The sequence below is a fragment of the Capra hircus genome, chromosome 18 (genome assembly GCF_001704415.2).
Source record: "Capra hircus breed San Clemente chromosome 18, ASM170441v1, whole genome shotgun sequence".
NCBI lineage: Eukaryota > Metazoa > Chordata > Mammalia > Artiodactyla > Bovidae > Capra > Capra hircus.
The window spans coordinates 27,453,089-27,479,860 of NC_030825.1; the positions used below are offsets into that span (position 1 = coordinate 27,453,089).

Consider the following 26,772-nt stretch of genomic DNA (forward strand, 5'->3'; position numbering starts at 1 on the left):
CAGACTCTAGAGTGCAGGCTCAGTAGTTGTGGTGCATGAGCTTAGTTGCCGCTCAGCACATGGAATCTTCCCGGACCAGGGATCAACCCCCTGTCCCCTGCACTGGCAGGAGGATTCTTATCCTCTGTACCACCAGGGAAGTTCCCTCCTTGAGTTTCTTTATCATCTTCATGATAGCTGCTTTGAAGACTTTGCCAAGCCCTTCTTCTGGATTCTCTGAAAAGCAGTTTAAGTTGCCTCTTTTTATCCCTGTGTGGATCACACGTCCTTGTTTCTTTCCTATCTCATAATTTTTCTTGCAAACTGGACATTTTAGATAATATATTTTAGCAACAATATCTTGGTCTTGTTATCGTTTTTGCTTCTTGTTTAGTGATTTGGCTGCACTATTCAGTAAAGTCTCCCTCTCTTGCTCTTAGTAGCCTCTGATGTGGCTCCTCAGAGGGTACAGCCTTGCTCACGGAGTCTATCTCCCTACAACCAGGGTGATTTCAGCTGAGTTCTCTTTGACTCCTCCATCTTCCAGCTAAACCTCTCGCTGGTCTGCCTCTATTGGTACCACACCTAGCTGTTAGCCTCCTTCATTACTAGCTGATGGCTCTACTGCCTTAACACCCTGAGATGTTAATTGCTCCACATTCTTGATCTAATTAACATCAGGCTTGATCACAGGGGCAAAGCATTGCCAGTCATTGAGGCTTGCTCTAACCACATATTTGTTGTTTCAACTCTTTGTGACCCCAAGGGCTGCAGCACGCCAAGCTTCCCTGCCCTTTACTGTCTCCTGGAGTTTGCTCAAACTCATGTTCATTGAGTCAGTGATGTCATCCAACCATCTCATCCTCTGTCACCCCCTTCTCCTCCTGCTCTCAATCTTTCTCAGCATCAGGGTCTTTTCCAATGAGTCAGTTCTTCTCATCAGCTGGCCAAATTATTGGAACTTCAGCATCAGTCCTTCCAATGAATATTAAGGGTTGATTCCTCTAGGAATGACAGACTTGATCTCCTTGAGTCCAAGAGACTCTCAGGAAGGCTCTTCTTAATTTTCTCTTTCTCTGGTTAAGTTAAAGATCTAACTGATCTACTTTTTGCTTGTTGCTACTTTTATTGGAACTATCAGATAGATCTTAACCACTCACCCCAAAGATCTCCACTGTTTTCCACAAAGTCCTTAGGCATGATATTCCCACACTGTTCCAAGTAAAGTTCATTTCTTAGGCCACATTCCGGAGCTCTTTGTTTCACAGCCTCTCCCCTGCACCATTGCACCGGAGCTGGGCATGGGAACAATGGCCTGCCTTTCCTGTAGTTTCACCCTGCTCTTCAAGCGGGGTGCTGGGTGAGACTGCAGTCCCTGCTCTTCTGAACATATCCCTCGTAGCTAGTGCTTAATGCTCTAGTTCTTACTTCATTATATTCATCTCAGGTATTCTCTAATCATCATCCTCACAAGAGTGTCCGCTGATGGTTCTGAATATATTTTTAGGTCTCCCCACAGTTGTGTGTCCTGCTAGACAGATAGTAGGTATGCACTGTATACTTCCTGACAAATTTTTACTGCATTCTGAAAACAAGTTAATAAAAAATTAGTTTTATTAGGTTGTCTTAAACTGAATTAAAATAGCACTTCTCAAACCAGAAGAAGACAATCAATAACTGGGGAATCTTGTTACAAGCAGCTTCTGATTGGGTAGATGGCCTGAAAGTCTGCATTTTCACCCGGTTCCCAGGTGATGCCAGTGTCACAGGATGGTGATTCTTTTGTGAAGCAAGGAATCAAAATAACATACTAGGTTAGGAAGAGTCAACATCATAAGAATGTTAGTTCTATTTAAGTTGATCTGTGAAATAACAGTATTCCAATTAAAATAACAACAGTTTTTGGAAGGTTTAAATAAACTGACTCAAAAATTCTTTTGGAAAAATAGGAAAATTAAAATTCTTAATAAGGAGGAGACTAGCCCTACCAGATACTGAGACATGTCATGAGGTTACAGTATTTAAAACAGGACCATTAAAAAAAAAAGACCATGAATAGACTGGAAGATCAAAGAAAAAATATAAGCCAATTGATATAAGTATACATTAATACTGATGCATTTAGTTTATGATAAAAGTGACATTGTAATAAAAGACAACAGATTATTCAGTTAGTAACAGTTAACTTGGAACTTATATGTAATGGTGAAATTAATCCAGTCATATCATAAATTTAAATGTAAATAATAAAGCCATTAAAGTCCTAAATTTATATAGTGGGAACATTTTTATTATGATCTTGGAATGGGGAAGACATTTAAAATGTAAAGCCCATAAACCATGAAATCAATAAAGTCAACTATATAAAAATAAAAATTTTTCCGGCATGACAAAAACCATCGTAGTAACGCCAAAAGATAAGTAACTGGGAAAATGTTGTATCTAACATCAAAAGGAGCTAATTTCCTTAAAACATAAATGCATTTTAGAAATTAATAGGAAAAAATCTAACAAAAAGTAGGAAAAATAGGCCAAAGACTTAAACAGTTTACAAAAAAGCTAAAAAATCTCAAACATATTAAAAATGTTCCTCTTCACCCATAAGGGTCAGAAAAAGTAAAGCTATAATGAGGTACTATTTTTCCTCCATTAAACTAACAAAGATGAAATAGTAAGATTGTGTTGAGAGAATAGGGAAAACAGGCAGTCTCAAACATTGCTGCAGAAGTATATTGGCTTGATCATTATAAGAGAAGGCAAGTCAGCACCGTAAATTGTGTACACTCACATGCTTAGGGCAGAGTTTCTCAACCTAGACACTACTGACATTTTGGGTCAGATAATTCTTTGTTGTGGGGTCTGTCCTGTGCATGGTAGGGTATTCAGTAGCATCCCTGACCTCAGCCTACTAGATGCCAGTAGCACTCCCCTAACTATGACAAGCAAAAATGTGTCCAGGCATTGCCAAATGTCTCCTGCGGGGAAATAGCTCCTGGTTGAGAATCACTGCCTTAGAATAAGCAATTTCACTTTCAGTAGCTTATCCTACTGATATATTTGCATTTTTACAAAATAATGTATACCCCAAAGATTTTTAATCACAGCACTGTTTGTTGTAACAAGAGATGAAGAAGCTAAGTGACCGGGGTGGGGACTTGTTAAATTATGGTACATCCGTACAGTGGAAAATTATGCAGCTGTTGAAAAAGAGTAAATTCTTTATGTGCTGATACAGCAGATCCTTCAAGATTTATTGAGGGGGAGAAAAAAGTTGGATAAATAAAAGTGAATAAAGATCCCCATAAAGCAGCCTGTCGGGAGTGGTGTGCTCTGGAGTGGGTGCTCCTAGATCTCACTTGTTTAATCGAAGAGGAAAACCTTCCTTTACTTTTGAAGTGAGTGTGTTCTCATTCTATTGGCTCCAACAACCCCAGTCAGGAGGACCCTTCTTGGGGCCCCACTCGAAAAGCTCAGCAAAGTGTCTAGCATAAGGAGCTGTCAGAACTTGAAGATCCAGTCCTCTTTCTTTCTGTCCTACAAAACCACCACTAAGGTTTTGGATTTTTGAAATGGGTGATGGTGACTTCACGGCTTCTTCAGCTTCTCAAGCATGACAGGGCCAAAGATTATCTTGTACAGAGATTGTACCTCCCAGCTTCCCTACTTGGAGAGAAACAAGTGTGGAAATGGAGCAGCAGAAGTGCCTCTTCTATGATCTAGAAGAGATCTAAGCTGATGCTTCTGGAGAAATCTCTTAGAGATAAAAGCCGGCAGAGTTGAGACTGTACACTCAGCTGGAGACCAGCTTCATCCTAGATAAACTTCTTCACTGCAGAGTGTCTCCCCTGGAATGTTGCTGTTCATGGGGAGAAGATTTGAATCTATTTACCAACTACCTGGAGATTTGCTTGAGAAGCTTCTGCTGCTGCTGCTGCTAAGTCACTTCAGTTGTGTCCGACTCTGTGCGACCCCATAGAAGGCAGCCCACCAGGCTCCCCCATCCCTGGGACTCTCCAGGCAAGAATAATGGAGTGGGTTGCCATTTCCTTCTCCAATGCATGAAAGTGAAAGGTGAAAGTGAAGTCGCTCAGTCGTGTCCGACTCTTAGCAACTCCATGGACTGCAGCCTACCAGGCTCCTCCATCCACAGGATTTTCCAGACAAGAGTACTGGAGTGAGGAGAAGCTTCTGAGTCTCAGTTTTAAGATGGAGGAGAAAAGAAAAGCAGTAATCTTTAAGGAAGACTGATTAACAAGCACTAGTATTGCTGGGCTGTGCTTAGTCATTCAGTTGTGTCTGACTCTTTGTAATGCCATGGACTGTAGCCTGCCAGGCTCCTCTGTCCATGTGATTCTCCAGGCAAGAATACTGGAGTGGGTTGCCATGCCCTCCTCCAGGGGATTTTTCCATCCCAGGGGTCGAACCCAGGTCTCCCACATTGCAGGCGGATTCTTTACTGTCTGAGCCATCAGGGAAGCTTAAGGATACTGGAGTGGGTAGCCTATGCCTTCTCCTGGAGAACTTCCTGACACAGGAATCGAACCAGGATCTCCTGCATTGCAGATGGGTTCTTTTACCAGTTGAGCTACTGGGGAAGTCCAGAATATTATTGAAGCCAATAAATGCCTCCTTGGTGCCTAGGGCAGGTGAAACAGTGCCATCCACTGGCTGGTTCCCCACACCACAAGATGTCTCCAGGCGGCACATTTGCTGAGTTTATTATTTCAAAGTATCCAGTGATCCCAGATTTAATATGAGGCGCCCCCAGAGATGCCATTTCCTTTTAGGAGAATTTTATATATTCTACTTTTGTTTTCCCCCAGATTTCTACTTTATTGTACTAAAACCAAATTAATTCCAAAAAGGGAAGAGGTTCTTTGGCTCTTGCCTTACTCATCGGCTTGCAGACATGTTTATATTGCTGAAGGGGGGTATTGAATTGATACAACTTTGTATGATCATTATTCTTAAAATTTACTGAGTGCTACTGTGTACCATACCCTGTGCTAAGAGCTGACAGCCGCTTAAGAGTTTCATTGGATTCTCATAACCACTATGTAGGTTATCTGATTAGTCTTATTTTCTAGATGAGGAAACTGAGGCTCAAAGCAGATATTCACAACCATCTACTTTAACATTGAGAAAGTCTGGAATTTGGTAGCAGGTGTTTGAGAGTGATAAAATTTGTGAGATTTCTGTGCAAATCACTTAATATTTCCGAGTCTCAGATAGTGATTCCTTCCTACCTCCTGGAATCATTGAGAACTGAAAGGAGTTGTGTATGTGAAGGTGCTTGATAAACTGTAGACTTTATTATAGTTCTAAACAATGATTTATATCCCTTCATTAATAATCTTCCTGTTATTGTATTTTTTTAAAGTGAATATAATTGGCTACTCTTTGGGTCAAAAAAAGTAAATACAGAGATTTCTATCCATGCAAACATATCAAGATTGCCAGGAGAAATATCAACAACCTCAGATATGCAGATGACACCACCCTTAAGGCAGAAAGCGAAGAAAAACTAAAGAGCCTCTTGATGAAAGTGAAAGAGGAGAGTGAAACAGTTGGCTTAAAACTCAACATTCAGAAAACTAAGATCATGGCATCCGGTCCCATCACTTCACGGCAAATAGATGGGGAAACAGTGGAAACAGTTTTTTTGTTGTTGTTGTTAGTGGGGGGCTCCAAAATCACTGCAGATGGTGACCGCGGCCATGAAATTAAAAGACGCTTGCTCCTTGGAAGAAAAGCTATGACCAACATAGACAGCATATAAAAAGCAGAGATATTACTTTGCCAACAAAGGTCCGTCTAGTCAAAGCTATGGTCTTTCCAGTAGTCATGTATGGATGTGAGAACTGGACCACAAAGAGAGCTGAGCACCGAAGAATCGATGCTTTTGAACTGTGGTGTTGGAGAAGACTCTAAAGAGTCCGTTGGACTGCAAGGAGATCCAACCAGTCCATCCTAAAGGAGATCAGTTCTGGGTGTTCGACGGAAGGACTGATGTTGAAGCTGAAACTCCAGTAGTTTGGCCACCTGATGCGAAGAACTGACTCATTGGAAAAGACCCTGATGCTGGGCAAGATTGAAGGCGGGAGGAGAAGAGGATGACAAAGGATAAGATGGTTGGATGGCATCACTGACTCAATGGACATGAGTTTGAGCGAGCTCTGGGAGTTGGTGATGGACAGGGAAGCCTGGCGTACTGCAGTCCATGGGGTTGCAAAGATTCGGACACGACTGAGCGACTGAACTGAACTGAGAGATTTCTTGAAGGATCCAGGAAACCTAAAAGCAGTATATGCTTCTTGGAAGGGGACTTGTGCGGCTGGGGACAGGGGTAGGATGGGAGCTTGTCATTGTGTACTTTTATACCATTTGGATTGAATATGTTGCCTATTCAAAACAATTGTTAAAAGGACAATGCTAATTCAAAATCCACTTAAAAAAGGACTAGTTTTACTGTATAATAATTTAAAAAAATAAAATTTAAAAAGACAGATTCCTCAAAAAAACAGAATAACCATATGATCCAGCAAGTTGTCTTCGAGGTATATATCCCAAATAATTTGGAAGCAGGAATTTGAACAACAGGTATTTGTACACCCAGGTTTATAGTAACATTATTTGCAACAGCCAAAATGTAGAAGCAATTCAAATGTCCATTGACAGATGGGTGAATAACCAAAATGAGCTGTACATACATGTAACAGAATTTTATTCATCCTTAGAAAAGAAAAAATTTTGACATGTTACAAAATGGATGAACTCTGAAGACATTTACACTAAGTGAAATTAGACAGTCATGCAGGAGCAACTATTGTATGATTCCACTTATATCTAGAGTAGTCAGATTCATAGAGAATGGGGGAAGGAATCCCCTAGCAGTCCAAGGAACTAAGTTTACTTAAGCCACACAGTGAGACCAAAAAAAAATTTTTTTTTAAATTCATACAGACATAAAATAGAATGGTAGTTGTCAGGGCCAGTTAGGGAAGGGTATGGAAAGTTTAGTGTTTAATAGATACCGAGATTCAGTTGGGGAAAATGAAAAACTTCTGCAGACAGATTGTGATGAAGGCTGCAAACTAATTCGAGTATACTGAATGCCACAGAGCTGTACATTTTAAAATGGTTAAAACGGGCAATTTTATGTTATATATATTTTGCAAAAAAAAGAAAAAAAAGCCCCTAAGCAATCAAAAGTAAAGCACATTCCTTAATAAAGGAAGGAAAGGAAAAAGGACAAAAGGGAGGGAGGAAGAAAGACCGTGTAGACGGAACTTGGTGTTTCTGAGCTGGACAAACATGTCAGGATCTGTAAGAAGTCAGGGTCTTGTGATTTCACCCACTCCTTTGAAAATGTAAATGTTATTTTTAGAACAACGTTGAAAGAAGGGGGAGTTGCCAGGGCCAGTAAGTCCCAGGAGGCTGGAACTGCCAAGGGAGCCCCACAGTCTAATTGGTCCCTTCCCCCACCCAGGACCGGGCCAAGGCCCTGGCTCTGAACATGCAGCTCCGGAAGCAGCTGTCTGAGTTCCGAGCTCCACAGGTGATGATGTACATCCGGGAGAAGATCCGCAACGGGGACCTGGAGAAGACCATCAGGATGTGGGAGAGGAAAGTGGAGATCGCAGAGGTGAGCGATCTCCCAAGGGGTCCCAAGACCCCTCAATGTCTTATGCACTGCCCCCCCCCATCTTTTGTTTAGGATTTTGTTTTCTGAGCTAAGAATGCAGGTGTTTGGATGTGTAATGTCTGAGAAATCTCAGTCATTGCTTCAATGTTTACACCAAAATAAATGACTTCTTGAAAAAAGTTTTTCCTTAAAGCTCCTTTTTCTTGTTAAAGACAGGGCCTTTTCAGGTTATCAGGAAGACACTCTGTAGCAATAGTGTGTTTTTAGTTGCTTATTTTCTTATTGAATTCTGGAAGCTTCTGAGTCCCTCTCCCCACCGTGGATAATTAAGTGATTGCTATTTAATACATGGATAAGCCAGGTTTTTAAAAAATGAGATAATAATGGATTTTAATATCACTCAGAACCTGATTCCATGCATTTACACAGTTGACATGGGTCTTTCCGTTGACTAAGTCCGCAGCCTTTTCATACGGTACAGTGTGCCCGGAAGCCCCCTTGCCCATTGTGAGCTGTGGAGAAGAAAAAGGAAAAGTGCAAATGAAACGCTGCCGTCTAAAAAAAAGACCAAAGGGAAGCACTGAGACTGCCACAGGCCAGGCTGCACACACAGGACACTAGAGACATCCTTAGAGCAGCGCAAAAACCCAGTCTTGGAAGCTCTGGCATGTAAACCCCAGGTACATTTTCCAGGGTGCTTCTTTCTGCCTTTCCCGTGGTCCCTTGGCAGCAGGATAATAAACTAGGGTCCAAACATGGGCCCATCATATCTGGGGCCAAGAAGTAGCAGAGAATCACAGCAGGAGCCTGCAACTTCTCACTTCACGGAACAGAAACAATGAATCTTCCGATGCCCCAAGGTGGCCAGTGGCCACCGCCGGCATGCAGACACTGCGCCCAACACAACGTCATCCTTGCCACCACAGGGCTAGATGCGGTTACGATTGGTACAATCCGTTTGTCTCAAATGACCTTCTCCCCCCTCCCCCTTTCTCCTTTTGTAGATGTCCTTGAAAGGCTACCGCAAAGCTTGGAATAAGATGAAAAACACCAATGAGCAGTTGCAGGCAATTTCTGGCCCTGGGAAATAGCCAGAAGGAAGCTACCGCTGCCGACCAAAAAGTGATCCATTAAAGTTATTAGCTCCTGTCTAAGTCATGGGGTCCACTCACTGTTCCCTGCGCTGGCTGGGGTCCCCAACTCTCCAGCCAGGCTGCCAGTCACCTCCCAGGCCACCTCAGCCCCCTAGGGAAGTGTTTTCACAGCCTGGCCCCGGGAACCCGTGAACACTGAAAGAACCACAGGGCACTCTAATGGTTTGACACTTGTTAGCCCACGTTTAGTTCACAAGCACACACGAAAGCGACCTTCCCGCTCGCGGGAGTGGGGCTAGAGGAGAGGGAGCCGGCCCAAGTCTGAGAGCGGGCCTGTCCACGGCCGCCCAGCTGCCCGACTCTCAAAAAGAGACACCGAAACAGCATGGTGAATGCCTGGCACTCAGCGTTCTGAGCTTCCTCTTCGGTTTGGAGGGCTAGCTCCTAGACGAACATCCCATTACCAAAGAAAACGAGCGCAAAGAAAAAGTAAGGTAATTTCTTGGGGCTGATGTAACCTGGTCTGGCCTGAAGGGGGCGCATGCGCCATGAACTCCCCACCGTAGTAGTCATAGTACATGGGCTGGATGGCCATCTCAGAGCTGCCTGGCTCCCTCCGCCCCTTTTCCCGGAAGTCTAGACTCATTTGAGTGCCATTGTCTGGCAGTGAACGCGTGGAATGCACGGTGGACCTTTCTTGTCCTTGGAAGGATAGTCGGGGCCACGCAAGCTGGCTCAGCCTAGCCTGTTTCCTCTGTGTCACGAGATCACGTGATGAGTATCTGGGTAAGGGGCTGGGGTTCTCCCAGTGATGGAAGGAAGACAGGGGAGAGCTGGTCTTCCTGGTTTTGGACGTGATCCAGTCGCTGTAGTCTTCCACCCTGATGTACAGGAACAGGCCCGGGCATTTCTCCCCTCCTTGGGACAGGATTCCTCTCAGCACCCACAGACTCATTTCCTTCAGCTGGCACATCATTGGGTTTCCCGGGTCCCCCTGTGATAAAGGACAGAAGGCTTCAGGTCTTAGGAAACAAACTCGTTCTCTCTCTCTCTCTCTTTGTAAAAAATATGTCCTAGTGCTATTTACTCTCTGTTCTAGAAAAGTTTTACACTATTCTGGCCTGTTCTAGCTGGTTCTCACTAGAAATGAGGTAAATTATAAGATACTGTTTCTCATCTAGGCCACTGTCCCCACAAATTCCAACAAGATGACTTTTCCTTTTATCATACAAATTGAAGGCTCCTGCAGTTTGCCTGTAGCTTCCTGGTTCCCATTTCATTTTCTTGCCCCTTTCTAGGACTTTGAATAAACCCACCCTCTCTCTGGTTTCTCACTCCTCAGATGTTATTTTGTTCCTTTCTGGCCTGGAATGGGCCCATTTTCCCCCTTCTCTTCTCTGTTTTGTTTAGATTTAAGCTGCTCACACCCACCCGCAGTCCAGCCAGGGTCAGAGTCAGACTAGTAGGGGAGCATATGCCACCAGGCGGGACTCAGATTTATCAGCCTGGCAACTGTCAGCCAGGCACCCTGCCCCCGCCATCCCCATCCAAGACTCTAGAGAGCTGTCCTCCTGGCTTCGGGAGCTCTGCCCTGCAGACCTGATCTCCCTTCAGGTGAGTGGGCAGGAGCCTGACACACCTGGCTGGAGATGTAACCCTGGCAGGTTACCTAATTCTCTGAGCTAAACTGGGGACTCAGTCCACCTCTGTAACACCAGCAGAAGTCCTAGCACAGTGTCTGACCTACAGGATGCACTCAGTAAACAATTAGCTGCTATTACCCTGGTGTCGAGAAAAGGCCATCGTTTTTACATGAAAAACTGAGAAATGTGGAAAAAGAAACAAAGCAGCAACTAGGAATAATTTATCTTAACTGTCCTCTCCCGCCCCCATCCCCCAAGCCTCCTCTTAAAGGAATACCTGCTCCCCAGCCCTGGCCGTGGTCCATCTTGGTCGAGGCGGGAGTGGTTTTCTCATCGAAGGCTGGGCGATTACACTTCACTCTCACTATTTGGACTGAGGCATGGGGGAGGGGGCTTACAGTTGACAATGGCAAACAATCTGAACAGATTGAACCATGAGAGTCAGAGAGGCGCAAAAGTGGTCACGTCAGTCCCTGCCCATCCCCAGGCCTCGGTGCCTGAGCCTTCTTGTGTGTCTATACGTTTGCAGCCTCTTTCAACTGAACCCTCCTTTTTCTGAGGAAGCCATGCCAGAACAGAAATGAACAGGAGAAGGCAAGAGCCACTCCGCAAGCAGGACCAGGGGAGGCACGCTCGGCAAGGCTGCCATAATTCCCTGGTTGTCTCACGGTCACACACACGTGAGGATAACATTCTAGATTTCATTCTGTGCCTCTCATCAGATGGAACGGGGTGCTTGAGTGTGGAACTCTTCATTTTTCAGCTTTTCACACTCTACTGTTTTCATCCCTTGCTGCCAAACAGCAGAAGGTAGAAACTTCATCCCAGAGCTCTGGCCAGTCCTCCTGGGACTGGTGAACAGGCTTTTTTGTCTGCACCCTGTTGTGTCTGCCTGGGGCACAGAGGGTTTCTGGCCAAGCATGGAGTAATCACTGTGTTCACCAGACCCACTTCCAGTTTGTTTTAACTGTGCTTTTACAGCTTGAGGAAGGAAAGGAATGCAATTCAGGACAAATAGTTTGACAAATGATTATGTGGTCGCCATCCCTGGCTCTTGGGCGGTTTTGCAAGCTGCTGTTCCACTCAGGTGTAGAGTACGCTGCTTTTTCTCTTCTCCATAACCTGTAAGGCTGAGACCTCTGCAGCTCACGCAATGGAGACAAAAAGTACCAGCTGCTCCTCTGGAGCAGTCTCACCTCATCTCCTGGGGGAGCGACCCTTTCATTGGGCGATCCTCAACCTCAACATTCAGCAAAAGCCCTAACAGTTTGGGAAGAAGGAGGGGTGAATTCAGAGTGATTCTGCTTTTGTTGGATCTCTGGGGACTCATTAGAGCAGACACTGAAAAGTGAAAGTGAAAGTCGCTCAATCGTGTCCGACTCTTTGAGACCCCATGGACTATACAGTCCATGGAGTTCTCCAGGCCAGAATACTGGAGTGGGTAGCCTTTCCCTTCTCCAGCAGATCTTCCCGACCCAGGAATTGAAGTGGGGTCTCCTGCATTGCAGCTGGATTCTTTACCAACTGAGCTATCTGGGAAGCCCAGAGCAGACACTGAACCTGGGTGAATTATTCTACATGTGAGAAGTGTGGTTTTGAGGACCCCTCGACACTAGAACACAATTCCTGGGACTCTAGCTAGACAAGGCACTGTTTTGTTTTGTTTTTTTTTTCCTCATGGTCTGAGACAGTTTGTAAGCATAATTCTAAAAAGCAAAGGACTGTCTACAGGTGTGCTTCCATTAAAAACCAATCTGAATTTTGTGGGTGGTTTAAAGAAGTGATCATTTAGACTGTAAGCAGTTTGTGTGTGCTGTGTACTAAGTCATTTCAGTCATGTCTGACTCTGCGATCCCATGGACTGTAGCCTGCCAGGTTTCTCTATCCGTGGGGATTCTCCAGGCAAGAATACTGGAGTGGGTTGCCATGTCCTCCTCTAGGGGATCTTCTCGACCCAGGGATCAAACTGGAGTTTCCTGCATTACAGCGGATTGTTTACCGCTGAACCACTGGGGAAGCCTGAAAGAAGTTTACCATATTCCTATGCATCTAAGAGTCTCTTAAAACTCCCTATCTTTGAAATGGAATGTGTCTTTTAATCAGTTGATTCCAGAATTTCCATGCACTTTTCTTCCAGCATTTTTTCCTTCTCAATGTTACATAAAATAGTAGTGTGCTCTACAACTGATAGCATCTAGATCTGATGAAGTGTGGCTCTAGATCGACCGAGTGGCTGATGGCAGGATTTTGTTAAGTAGCTACATCTTCTTCTGCATTTTAACACATTCTCTAAGAAGTTGCTACAATCCCGCATCTGACAGAGCTCAGTACAATGTTGGTTCAGTTGCTCAGTCGGGTCCGACTCTTTGTGACCCCATGGACTACATTGCAGTACAATGTAGAACACTCGATAAATGTTAAACCAGCTTTGGAAGGGCAAACTTATTGTCTGATGAAAGGCAGTCCTTCATGCTTTTGCAATGAAATGACTTTGAGAAAGAATTGTCCACATCTAAGTATTTTTTCCCCTTTCTCTTAAAAAGACTTTCCCTTAGCCCTCTGAAAAAATTTTCCCACTGGGGAATCCTAAAGACTATTTTGAGAAAAGTGGTTGATGGAATAGAGGAGGGAAACTTTGTCTGGAAGTCTGGCAGACCTGGGTTCTCGTCTTTAATGTGCATTAACTGTGTGGCCCTGGTAAGCCACGCTTTTCCCAGGTACAGATACGAGGGCCATGGACAGGTGTTTGTGAATTCTGTGCATTTCCCTGAGGCAGTAGAACAGCCCACATCCAGGTAGAGGGCAGGGCTTCTTATCGGAAAAAAGAAACCCCGTGACTGATGAGCAATGGCATCAGTCTAGGTTCCAAAGGAGCCAAATAGAGTGAGCCTGTGCTGTAAGCACACTCAACACATATCCCCATGTGTGGCTGGGTCTCGTTCTTTCAAACTTTTAGCTCATGAAAAATCATGTTACTTAGCCATGCTTAGTATTTCACACCGACAATGGTGACTGGTTAGTCCATTCAGCAGATGGTTATTGAGCTTTTTATTATATTTTATTTTTTATTCTGTATTTATTATTATTATTATGGAGTTATTGAGCTTATTTGCCAAGTGCTGCTCATCCTAGAGATATCTGTGAATCCCAAGTGACAGTCCCTGACCACACGCAGCTCACCATCCAGCCGGGGGCGTCCCCAACCCTCCCCATGAAGTAACCTCTGCTTACTCTCAGCTTCTGTTCCACCATGTTCTTACCAAGCAGACAGCGTCGGTCTCCATCTCTAGGTGGTTGCCACATCCTGTTTTCTGCCCTATGTTTAAGGGACACGAGTCAATGTCTTTCACGGAGATTTTCCTCAGGATACTCATTGTCATGTGATTTCCTGTCTGGACCACGCAACAGAGAGCGCAAGAATTATTAACAGGGAGACACCCCCCAGGTCAGCTCAGCTAGAGCTCACATATCCAGATGGGAGTCAGCAAGGAATGTTCTCGTAAACCCCCTTTCCCTCACAGAAATCACAACCTGTGTCTGGCTTCCTACTGAAGACTACCTTTGCGAAAGCAAACAGCCTGAATGTGAAAGCAGGCAGAGAACATTTACCCTTTCTTTGCTTTTCCTTGTTTGCTTCCCAAGAGTCAGAGAAAACAAGGATGGCTCAGAGAAGAGGACTGAAAGCTCTGGTTCAGGGAATGATGTCCCCTTGCCCCTCAGTAACCCTGCAGTCATTTCAGGCGTTCACTACCTATGTATGTCCAATTTTGGTGTAAGGATAAAAGAAAAAGGACCAAATGTAAAAAGTGACCTCAAAGAGGGCAAGCGCTGGGAATCCTGACTGGTTTAGTGGGGGTTCCAGCCCATCTCCAGAACCTCAGGCCACCTGAATTATAGAGCTAAGCCCTGGAATGGTTCATCCTGGTCACCCCCACCGCTGGCACACACACAGCCTCCTCTAGGAGAAGGAAGCCATTAACTGCAGATGTGGGGTTCCATCCTGCCACCCAGCAGTTCAGCAGGAGTGGCGGCCTGTTCAGCTTTCTGCCGAGGAAGCAGATGGGCCGGACCAGGCTGTTGAACTGCATCGCCGTGTCTGTCTTCAGGAGGGCTATGTTATTTCTCATTGTCTTATTGTCGAAGTCCTCATGGATGATTATGGTGTTGATAGGATACTCTTCGTGAGCAATCAGTTTTGCATCCATCTTAGCTATACCAATTATAGCCACAGCATCCTTCCTGGAGAGAGAGAACAAGGAGGTCTTGAGAAGCTGAGGCACCGAGGAAGCTTCACACTTCCCTGTTTCCATGTTTATTCATTTTTTGGCTCCATCCAACTCCTCTTCCTAGGGCTACTTTTTACTCACCTTTTTGAACCATGTCCCCAGAAAATTATTTTTCGTTTTATTGAAGTGTAGTCGATTTACAATCTTGTATTAGTTTCTGGTATACAGAAAAGTGATTCCATTTATATATATAATATATAATATTTTATATATTATATACATGAAATATATTTCATAGATTATATATGAAATACATGAAACATTCATAGATTATATATGAAATATATTTCATACATATAAATGTATTCCATATATACAATATATTACAATAATATATTTTATTTTTCATATTCTTTTCCATTATGACTTATCACAAGATATTGAATATAGTTCCCTACACTATACAGTAAGACCTTGTCGTTTATCAATTTTATTATAGTTTGTCAGGAAATCATTTCTGAACCCCTACACTTGTGCCATCATCCTTTGAAGATTCTTCTATCTTACAAGCATATAGCCTACCACCTGAAGATAATCTGGTATGTTATGGCTGATTATCTCTCTTCTGCTGCTGCTACTAAGTCACTTCAGTCGTGTCCGACTCTGTGCGACCCCATAGACGGCAGCCCACCAGGCTCCCCCATCCCTGGGATTCTCCAGGCAAGAACATTGGAGTGGGTTGCCATTTCCTTCTCCAATGCATGAAAGTGAAAAGTGAAAGTGAAGTCGTGTCCTACTCTTAGTGGCCTCATGGACTGCAGCCTACCAATTTCCTCCGTCCATGAGATTTTCCAGGCAAGAGTACTGGAGTGGGGTGCCATTGCTTTCTCTGATCTTTCTTCTATGCTTATTTATTTACGGGTCTAAAATTAAAATGAAAGAAAAACTTTTAAAGCCATAGGTTGGAGTAATAATGTAAACCCTGGCAATAATCAAATGGTGTAACAAAAACTGAAAAGAAAGCAGGGGTGGGTTGTATACACCAATTTTCTCACCTTTCATGGGAGTCTAAACTGTTATTTGTTTACAGCTAATATATGAAATAACAAAAGTGTGCAGACATTAAAGTACATAAATAACCTATTAACACTGAGTGGTCGTGAGGCGAGAAAGAAAGAGTGAAAAGATAGGAATTCTGGCATCAACCATGGGAGAGTCTTGAGAGGATGATCCAGAGAGAAACAGAAGACTTGGGTATTTTCCATGAAATTGTAACTCTAAGACGAACACGTTTGTAAGAAAACAAATTCAAGCTTTCCAAATCTGTTAGAAGAGGCCTATGAAACAAAGCCATATAACGAAAACAGAAAGCCAGAAAAACAGAAGACATAATCTAAAAACAAAAAGCAGGAGTTTTATTCTGAATATCAAAGCAGAAGAGCATGCAACAAGACAAAGAAAGGCTTCTCGTGGTGATAAGGAATTCGATCTACAATGAAGAATTTATTGCAACAAGCGACACAATATTCATGAATTAAATTCCAGGAAATAGAAGGAGAAAAAGCCAGGAGTTTGTAATTTGCCTTGGTCAGCCCAGGAAAGATCAAGTAGACTTCATGCTCCAATTTTATATATTAAATTATATTCCAAGGACAGAGGGGAACTTTTAGATTTACTTATGGAAAATAGTCACATGGACCACGTAGTAGACCATGAAGACAACATGAATGAATTCCTTAATAGATCACCTTGCCGTCTAACTCAAAATTAAATCATGCTGGAAAACAAAGCAAAGCATCCTATCGCCTGGATATTTTTAAACGGTCTTTAATAAAACCCAGAGTCAAAAAGGAAATCAACTGAACCAGGAGATCAGATAGAAAATAGCAGTAATGAATACACTACATAGAAAACAACCTCTCTGGAGGGCAATATATATAGCACATATAGTGGTTTTTTTTTTTTTAATCTGGTTTAATAGAATGTCCATTTACCGTAAACCATTTGGAGAATATGGAGAAGTTCAAAGAAGAAAACAGGAATCATGGGTGCTCTGAGCATCCAGAGATGGGCACTCTTCAAGTGTTTGTGTATTTCCTTCACGCTTTTTCTCTCTGTGCGTATATTTGTGCCAGTCTCATGGTTGGGAAGATTCCCTGGAGAAGGAAATGGCAACCCACTCCAGTACTCTTGCCTTGAAAATCCCATGGACAGAGAAGCTGGGTGCAGGCTACTATCCTTGCGGTCACAAAGAGTTGGGCATGACTGAGCGACTTCACTTTCTTTCTTTCACTTTCATGGTTAAGGTCTGAGGTTTAAGTGTTTTAAACTTATCCTAAGCTAGTGGAGGTGATGGAATTCCAGTTGAGCTATTTCAAATCCTGAAAGATGATGCTGTGAAAGTGCTGCACTCAATATGTAAACAAATTTGGAAAACTCAGCAGTGGCCACAGGACTGGAAAAGGTCAGTTTTCATTCCAATCCCAAAGAAAGGCAATGCCAAAGAATGCTCAAACTACTACACAATTGCACTCATCTCACATGTTAATAAAGCAATGCTCAAAATTCTCCAAGCCAGGCTTAAGCAGTACGTGATCTGTGAACTTCCAGATGTTCAAGCTAATTTTAGAAAAGGCAGAAGAACCAGAGATCAAATTGCCAACATCTGCTGGATCATTGAAAAAGCAAGAAAGTTCCAGAAAAACACGTATTTCTGCTTTATTGACTATGCCAAAGCCTTTGACTGTGTGGATCACAATAAACTGTGGAAAATTCTGAAAGAGATGGGAATACCAGAGTACCTGACCTGCCTTTTGAGAAACCTATATGCAGGTCAGGAAGCAACAGTTAGAACTGGACATGGAACAACAGAGTGGTTCCAAATAGGAAAAGGAGTATGTTAAGGCTGTATATTGTCACCCTGATTGTTTAACTTCTATGCAGAGTCCATCATGAGAAACGCTGGGCTGGAAGAAACAGAAGCTGGAATCAAGATTGCCAGGAGAAATATCAATAACCTCAGATATGCAGATGACACCACCCTTATGGCAGAAAGTGAAGAGGAACTAAAAAGCCTCTTGATGAAAGTGAAAGAAGAGAGTGAAAAAGTGGGCTTAAAGCTCAACATTCAGAAAATGAAGATCATGGCATCTGGTCCCATCACTTTATGGGAAATCGATGGGGAAACAGTGGAAACAGTGTCAGACTTTATTTTCTGGGGCTCCAAAATCACTGTAGATGGTGACTGCAGCCATGAAATTAAAAGACGCTTACTCCTTGGAAGGAAAGTTATGACCAACCTAGATGGCATATTCAAAAGCAGGGACATTACTTTGCCAACAAAGGTCCGTCTAGTCAAAGCTATGGTTTTTCCAGTGGTCATGTATGGATGTGAGAGTTGGACTGTGAAGAAGGCTGAGCGCCGAAGAATTGATGCTTTTGAACTGTGGTGTTGGAGAAGACTCTTGAGAGTCCCTTGGACTGCAAGGAGATCCAACCAGTCCATCCTAAAGGAGATCAGTCCTGGGTGTTCTTTGGAAGGAATGATGCTAAAGCTGAAACTCCAGTACTTTGGCCACCTCATGTGAAGAGTTGACTCATTGGAAAAGACTCTGATGTTGGGAGGGATTGGGGGCAGGAGGAGAAGGGGATGACAGAGGATGAGATGGCTTGATGGCATCACTGACTTGATGGACATGAGTTTGAGTGAACTCCGGGAGTTGGTAATGGACAGGGAGGCCTGGCGTGCTGCGATTCATGGGATCGCAAAGAGTTGGACACGACTGAGCGGCTGAACTGAACTATCAATTCCCTTAACAAGACTCCTTGTTCGGACTCTTATCAGTTCCCTTAACAAGATAAGCAGTAAGGACCTTTAGTGTCAAGAGTCAGTGCCTTTGTGATTGTAGTACATAAAGCGGGAGCCAATATCCTTCCTACAGAGGATGGCGAGCGCATCCTTTCATTCCACAGCGGTGCAGCTGTTAGTCCTTACCACAGAGAAGACACAGACTGCGCCGACCTTGGCAGCTGGTGGTTTTAGGACCCCCAAGCTCACGGCAAGCCCTGAGCTGGTAAAAAAAAAAAAAAAAAAAAAAAGCCGTGTTGCCCTGACACCAGGAATCCACCTTCCAGGCTTCCCCAAGCTGAGTAGGAAGCAGAGTCCCCCGGGGCCCGCCCCGCCTCGGTGGGCTGTGTCAGCTCCAAAGCTGGGGTACTGGCCTGTTCTGAAAGGTGGACGCGATGCTGAGGATCCAGAACTCACTGAGGATGCTGCCGAAAGTCAGGTGGGTGTACTGGGAATCCTGCAGCGACACCACCCACGGGAACTCCTGCTCTTCGACCAAACCCTCCTCGGAAGTGACCGCAATGTTGCTTTTCTGGATGCCGCAACCTGGAGGGGGTGTGCAGGGGCCTGACTGCCGGGCAAGCAGCTGGAGGCAGCTGGAGGCCTGTGGCCGCCACTACCACTGCCACATCCAACCTCAGGACCTGCTCACTCTCCTGCCATTTCCCCCACTTTTTCTGGCTCGCCGTTACCATACCACCCTCGTTTATTTTCCTAGGAGTCTTCTTCCCCATCAAAGACCCTTGGTGACATCTTTGAATCTGAAAATGTTAGGCTAGCGATGATCACTCTCATCTATTGCAAGCTTAGCACTTGGCAGATTTGTTGTTGTTTGTTTAGTTGCTAAGTTGGGGCCAATTCTTTGTGACCCCATGGACTGTAGCTCGCTAGGCCCCTCTATCCACGGGACTTTTCCAGGCAAGAATACTAGAATGGATTGCCATTTCCTTCTCCAAGGGATCTTCCTGACCCAGGGATTGAATCTACATCTGCATTAGCAGGCAGATTCTTTACCACTGGGGGCTTCCAGGTGGCTCAGTGAAAAAGAATTCCCTTCCTTTTCCACCAGGGAAGTCCCACTTAGCTTATCCTAAGCTGTTTATCTGAAATCTTTCATATATATCAGCAGTTCTTAAAGTGTAGTCTGGGATCTTTGGGAGTCCTCAAGACCCTTTCTGGGGTCTGCCAGATTAAAACTATTATCTGGACACTGTGTCCCAAGTCCAGTTGGCCCCTATGCGTTGGGACTTGGGGAGAGCCACTCACCTCTCTGGGCTTTAGTTTCCTTTTACGAGAGGTGGGTAACACACACCTCTCACAAGAGGAGAGGTGTGTCCCCATGACTGATAATGCTGAGCTCAATGGATGATGGCATTACCCACCCCCACTGCTCTGGTAGCCACTACGTGAGTACCCAGCGTGTGTTTCTAAGTTGGTGGTCCTGGGCCCTGGCGTGTCACGTGGTGGGTAGCACCGGCTAACAAGGTCAGGTCATTGGTGGCTTCCTTTTCATGCATTCATCTAACTACACACGCAGCCCTGCCGAGTTAGGGACTGGGCTGACGGGACAGATTTCAGGGTCCTGTCCCCACCCCAGGGGAAGTCCCAATGCATGAGGAAGACAGACATGCTGAAGAGTGACAGAGAGATCTGTGACACAAGAGACTGTCCCCAGAGTACACAGAAGAGGGGACATGGACTTTGCCCAGACCATGAAGTCTGGGAGGGCTTCCTGCAGGAGGTGACCTTTGAGGTGAGCACCAGTGGCAGAGCCTTTCCAAACCGTGATGCTGGAGTTGACTGAATATTCAGTGCAGTCATTAAAGGACCACTCCATGCCAGGGCACCATGTGATCAGATTCACATTTCTGTGAGCTGACACTTGGAGACTTTGCTGGAACAGTGACAGAGCCGGTCGTTAGCAGGATGATGGCTGCAAGGCCATCAGGTGCTTCAGGGTCACCAGAGATAGGAATTCTAGTTTGTTTGTTTTTCCACAGGATATTGGCCATCTGTGGTGAGGACGGCATAAACAACCCGTCCTCATGCAGCAAGAAGCTATATGTGTGTGATGACTTTTACCTTTTCAAAGTTCTAGTTGGCTGATTCATTCATTCATGACCTTACAAAATCCTTGAAAGGCCAGGATATAATGAGGAAATCTGTCCCAGAGATGAAATGTTGGCCCCAGGTCACTTGCTTGAGGCTTTTTAAGAGGGGCGGAGAGGTCCTTTCTGTGTTTTGCCTCCTGGCTTCCCTGGTGGCTGAGAGGTTAAAGCGCCTGCCTCCAATGCAGGAGACCTGGGTTCGAACCCTGGGTTGGGAAGATCCCCTGGAGAAGGAAATGGCAACCCACTCCAGTATTCTTGCCTGGAGAATCCCATGGACGGAGGAGCCTTTTAGGCTACAGTCCACGGGGTTGCAAAGAGTCGGACACAACTGAGCGACTTCACCTTCACCTCCCTGGCCTGCAAGGCGGTGGAGGAGGCCAGGAAGGCAAGTTGGTCTGCTTGGTGTGTGTGTACGTGTGCACGGGGAGCTCTCTCATGTCTCCTATTTAACTCCAGGAAGACAGGAGAGAGCCAGCTGGGGCGGCAGGAGCTGGCACAGAGACTGCTTTCGTCAGGTGCCCCACCATCTACCCCTTTCCAGGCTGGAATCTATAACCTGGGGATCAGGGAGGTGACTGCAGCTGCCACTTCTGCCAGGCAGCCTCTAAGGCACCTCCCTGCCCCTGGGCCCAGCCCTGCAGCTGGGGATCAGTTTAGAGGTAATGTTAAAAGTTTAAGGATAAAGGCCTTCATCCGAAGCTGAAATAGAAACACTTGGAAGGCCTGGTTCCCAAGTGCATAAGACACATCTTGCCCTCCCCTTACTCGCCCCCCAACTCTGGCTCAGGAAGGATGGAGCCTGGAGGATATGTCCTGGGGAGAGCAGGGGCAGGGGCGGTGAATGGGAAGCCAGGAGCTTATGTCAACCCTCTCTGCCCCCAGGGGGCCCTCTCTGTAGCCTAAGCTTTATTTTCCTGACCAGACTGTCACCAAGGACTAGTCTTGACACCAGGCTGCTCAAGTCCAGTGTCCTACATCCACCCACCACGTTCCATTTCTTCCCCTGGTTCCCTCCACCAACTCATGCTGCCCAGAGCAAGGCGGCATGACTCACCCGCCCCCGAGTCCCTCTCTGGACTTTAAAAGGACAGTTTCCTTTTCTGGGATGATTCCCCCTGCCACGTCACACGCTCAGCTAAAGTCGTGACGGAAGAGCGAAGAGTGCACACTCACTGGCAGATGCGTGGGAGACATAGAGCAGGAGCAGGAGCGCCCTTCTCATCGCTGCCATCCCCAGAGACGGCCGCGGCAGACACCATGGGCAGCTGTGAACACAGAAGTGCCGAGCGCCTGGCCTTTTCCTCTTCCCCCCAAGGCGGTGACGTCCCCCACTCCCACCCCCGTATCGGAGTCCCTGTCCCTTGCCTTTCCACCCACAAAACTTCCGAGACACGGGAATCAGACCTGTCAGGTCCCTGTTCTTTGGTTCCGAGCAGTAAAGAGGCCAGGACCAGCTGCCCAGCCCCGATCTTCAGCCAGTGACTCGTGAGATGGCCCAAGGAGAGGAGGCAGCCACGCTGGTTGGTTTTCTGCACAACCCAGCCAGGGTCCCCGGGTTTCCCCACAGCGTCAGGTCTCAGAAAAAGGTTATTTTTTGACTCGCGGAATTCAACCCTTGCCTTAACTCTGTAGCCATAGGATGCTGCTGAAAAGCAAAAAGTGGGGGTTCCGTAAAAGCCCACCCTGGTTTTGCCCCTCCTATGGGCTTTCCTGGTGGCTCAGATGGTAAAGAATCCACCTGCAATGCAGGAGACCTGAGTTCGATCCCTGGGTTGGGAGGATCCCCTGAAGAAGTGGAAAGGCTATCCACTCCAGTATTCCTGCCTGGAGAATTCCATGGACAGAGGAGCCTGGTGGGCTACAGACCACGGGGTCTCAAAGAGTCGGACACAACTGAGCAACTGAGCACATCAAACTCTGCTGGCTTAAGTAATGCTGGGTTTCTTTTCGCTGATGATTGTTCAGACTTTTACATAGTAACCACCCCAGCAGTTTGCTCAGTTCATTCACACAGTAACCCTGTGAAGTGGACACCGTCGCCATCCCCATTGTGTGTGTGTGTGTGTGTGTGTGTGTGTGTATAAAGTCGCTGAGTCATGTCTGACTCTTTGCAATCCCATGGATTGTGGCCTGCCATGTTCCTCTGTCTGTGGGATTTTTCCAGGCAAGAATACTTCAGTGGGTTGCCATTTCCTTCTCCGAGGGATCTTCCCAACCCAGGGATTGAAGCCCTCATCCCCATTTTACAGATTCAGAAACTGATACTCAGAGACCATAAGAATCCCACCCAAGGTCAGCCAAGGCTGCCTGGTGGTGGAGCTGGAGCTCAAAGCCCAGGCGTGCTCCTCCGTCCCTGCACCACCAGGCCTACCCCCACCTCAGACAATGCACAAGGGCCCTAGGAACCCACACACGCTGTTCTCAGTCACCATGTTCTGCTCATGATGCCAGATGTTTCTTGCCGTCAGGATGGTTCTCAGAGCTCTTCCGTGAACTGCTCCTGCGAAAGGAGAAGTGAACTCACTCTGACCTTGTACCGCAGAGCTCAATCGAGGGATTCCTTCTAGCACCTTGGGAAGAATATTCCATTGTGGCATCACGGTTACCATGGAGCCACCAAGCAAACGTCTGGACAAGGGGACATGGGAGGAGCGGGGATGAAAAGCCGGCCTGTTTCATGAACTTGGCAAGGCTAGTCTGGAAGCCTGCCTCTCCCCAAGTCTGGCTGAGACAACTTCCCTTTCGCCAGGTCAAAGCATCCTGTCCGGTCACGGCCATGCTCTGTCTGCTTCCTCGGCACCCGCCCTGTGTCTACATGAGTCTGTCCGACCGGAGGGAGGAAGCCCACGACTTGGGAGGGTTTGGTTTTTCCAACCCCGACAGCATTCTTATGGTCCTAGTGTGGTTTCCTGGAGGCTCAGCCCAGTTTTCTTTAACCCCCCAGCTTGTGGGTCCACGTGGAGCTACCAGAAGTGCCCTGCCAGACCACAATTGCTAGGTGGATCTGCACTCCAGCCACTCCAAACAGCCCAGGCTTCAGCACAGGGCCAGGACTTCAGAAAAGTGTTGACAACATTGTGGTCAGATGTAATTCCACAGACCCAGAGGGCTGCTGGCATTGACTAGACAGATGAATGACTGATAGGTAAAGGATGGCTGGATAGAAAGCAAAGCCTGATGAGAGAGAAACCACTGCCTCCTTCCCTTCTTGGCTTCCCTGACATCCATCCCATGTGCCTTGCCAGCCTGCATCGCCTCCAACCCCAAGGAGGGAGAATGGAATTGAAAAGATTTTTGGCAGTGGGAGAAACCGGAGTTGCTGATCCTTCAATATGCTCCGCATACTGCAGATCTCCAAGAGTTTTCACAATTTCTCATTCAGGACTCACAATCACCCTTGCCAGGATGAGGGGATTACCCAAGGTTTCCAGATGGAAACACCATGCCTCAAGGTGGGACAGTCACTTCCCTAGAGCCGAACACCTGGGAAACATGGGCAGGATTCCAGCCGGATCCTTCCAACTCCAGGGTGGTCAACCAGCTCCAAGTCGGCATTTCTCAGCCTGGACCACATGCTTGATAGGGGATGGAAGCAGAAACAGTGATCGGGGCAAAGTCAGGGGCTGCTCTTGAAGAATGGGGATGCTGACGTTAGTACCCAAGATGTCAACTCCCTCCAGATTCCTTCTTAAATTTCTGCATGAAAAGAAGCCATGTGCAAGCTGCCAGAGACACTCCGTCTCCTCGCAGGAGGGAGCTAGCATAACCCACAATAAGAAAGACTTAGAAACCTACAGGTGTCCAGCAGACCTTACAGACGTGCACATGCGAGCTCAGTCCCTAAGTCGTGTCCTACTCTTTTGCAACCCCATGGACTGTAGCCCGCCAGGCTCCTCTGTCCATGGGATTTCTCAGCCAAGAATACTGGAGCAGGTTGCCACTTCCTTCTCCAGGAGATCTTCCCCGACTCAGGGATCAAACCCAAGTCTCCTGCATTGGCAGGTGGATTCTTTACCACTGAGCCACCCGGGAAGCCCAACCTTATAGACAGTGGGCCTCAAATTTTCACCCTCTCTGGGCCACTTAATATAGACTGTCAACTTTAGGTAAATTTTTAAAAAATTCACCACAACATTTAAAATAATTATTTGATTCTTCAAGGTTAATAATAATAAAATTTTTATTTTATATTAAGAGGAAATTCATTTGCAATCTTACACCAAGGGCTTCATGCTCAGGACAGTGGCAGCATGAAACATTCAGTTTTTCAACCTGTCATTTTTTAACTTGTTTTCTTTATTTTCACTAAGTTAGAAAATCTTAACTCTCAGCTAAAGGGCATCCGAAATCACAGTGTGTTCTGGAGTTTCCATCAGATATTCAGTTCAGCGTATTCAGATTAAACATGGACTCCAAAATTACAGAGAGTTTTTTTCAGTGATGGCTGTTCTCACATGCTCAGGGGCCAGCCCATCAAGCTCAAAACCTGGGCTGAAATTTTCTTTTAGGAAACTGAAAGCTTCATCCTGGGAGACAGCAATGGTTGGATTACTAGTCCACTTAGTTGCTTTTCCCTCTGGAAAATATTTCTTCTTGTCCCATTGCCGCTATGTTGAAAATGTTTTTTAAACATGCCAATAAGAGCTTTACTATACTTCAAAAATCTCTTGTGGAATTAACAGAATTAAAAAATCAAGCACTTCATTTTGTTGTTGTTTAGTCTCTAAGTCATGTCTGACTCTTTGTGACCCCATCGACTTCAGCAAGCCAGGCTCCTCTGTCCTCCACCATTTCCGGAAGTTTGCTCAAATTCCTGTCCATTGTGTCGGTGATGCCATCTAACCATCTCATACCCTGTTGTCCCCTTCTCCTTTTGCCCTCATTCTTTCCCAGCATATGGGTCTTCCCCAGTGAGTCAACTCTTCCCATCTGGTGGCCAAAGTATAGGTGCTTCAGCTTCAGCATCAGTCCTTCTACTGAATATTCAGGGTTGATTTCCTTTAGGATTAACAGCTTTGATCTCTTTGCAGTCTAAGGGACTCTCAAGAGTCTTCTCCAGCCCCACAATTCAAAAGCATCAATTCTGCAGTGTTCAGCCTTCTTTATGGTCCAGCTCTCACATCCTTACATGACTGCTTATTTATGTACCACCGATTTCCCCAGTGTTGCTTCCTACTCATCCCTTGTTTGTTAAATTGTTAAAGCAAAATATCTACTCGCCCAGTATGTCATAGTTATTGCTCACTTGCATGGGGAGACTTTTCTACTGTCCTACAACGTCTCTTGGACAGGAATTTGGTTGATAGCTCATGCTGCCTTCTCTTTGAGGTATTTTTCATTAATGATCATGTTCACTGAAAAATTCCCAGGCATGATATGATGTCTGCTATGAAGAGGAAAACTTTGAATTGGACTTTTGCTATTTAGATATCTTTTCTGCTTCGGAAAAAAAAAGCAAGAGTTTTAAATTAAAGAAAGCATTATAATGCCCACATTCTGGAAAAAAACTCTAACTTATGTAGCAAAGAGGTCATCATGCTTGTTTGAAAATGACAAAAATATTTCAATGATGTCATGCCGTGATTTGGAAATTTTATTTTCAGATATGTATGTTGGATTTGCAGGTTTTTCATGAAAGAGATTATCCACAGAATGTTTCAAATCTTCCTAGAAGGGTTTAACATAGAATATCAAGTTCATAACATAGAATATTCCCAAGTTCTTAACCCTTAAAGAAGGAACTTGTATGCAAGAATTTTTCAATTTTTATCAAAATAAAGAGGATTTTATTAACCACTGGCCAGCTTGCCAGTGGGCTTAGTGGTAAAGAAGCCACCTGCCAGTGTAGGAGACGAGGGTTCAATCCTTGGGTCAAGAAGATCCCCTGGAGAAGGAAATGGCAGCCCGCTCCAGTATACTTGCCTGGAAAAGCCCATGGACAGGGGAGCCTGGGGGTTACAGTTCATGAGGTCACCAAGAATCAGACATGACTGAGTGACTGAGAGCACACACACACACTCACACAAACCTGATAGTCAAATTACCCAATCAATCTTTGAGACTGGCTGATAGTGAATATTTGTATCACATGTAGCTGTATCAATGTAAATTTCCCTAATGAAAACTTTCAATTTTAAGTTTTAAGAAAGAACATCTCACAAATATATTTATTTAGTAAAAATAAATTTATAGTATAAAAATATATTCATAAATATATTAAGTCAAAC

The 26,772-nt window shown here is 45.3% G+C and overlaps 2 protein-coding genes and 1 non-coding gene across 5 annotated transcripts in view; 2 read left to right on the forward strand and 1 right to left on the reverse strand.

The window, feature by feature from the left end:
• The window catches only part of CCDC113 (coiled-coil domain containing 113), a 31,871-nt gene extending 22,874 nt beyond the window's left edge, over positions 1 to 8,997 (forward strand). The window contains exons 8-9 of one of the 3 annotated variants that reach the window (XM_005692042.2): positions 7,469 to 7,624; positions 8,629 to 8,778. In XM_005692042.2, the coding sequence (XP_005692099.1) occupies positions 7,469 to 7,624; positions 8,629 to 8,715 (243 nt within the window). In that variant the 3' untranslated portion in view covers positions 8,716 to 8,778. Of the gene's footprint in view, positions 1 to 7,468; positions 7,625 to 8,628 lie in introns of all 3 variants that reach the window. The other 2 variants (XM_005692044.2, XM_005692043.2) reach the window with 2 other exon arrangements.
• Positions 8,001 to 23,137, reverse strand: PRSS54 (protease, serine 54). The gene is made up of 8 exons (XM_005692041.1): positions 22,975 to 23,137; positions 21,950 to 22,187; positions 21,719 to 21,810; positions 18,809 to 18,980; positions 14,342 to 14,600; positions 13,622 to 13,753; positions 9,411 to 9,712; positions 8,001 to 8,136 (listed from the first exon to the last, which is right to left on the reverse strand). Exons 3-8 carry the CDS (start codon positions 21,774 to 21,776, stop codon positions 8,076 to 8,078), a joined length of 984 nt encoding a protein of 327 aa, XP_005692098.1. The 5' UTR covers positions 21,777 to 21,810; positions 21,950 to 22,187; positions 22,975 to 23,137; the 3' UTR covers positions 8,001 to 8,075.
• Positions 20,689 to 20,760, forward strand: TRNAW-CCA. The gene has a single exon. It is a non-coding gene; the product is annotated as a tRNA-Trp (tRNA).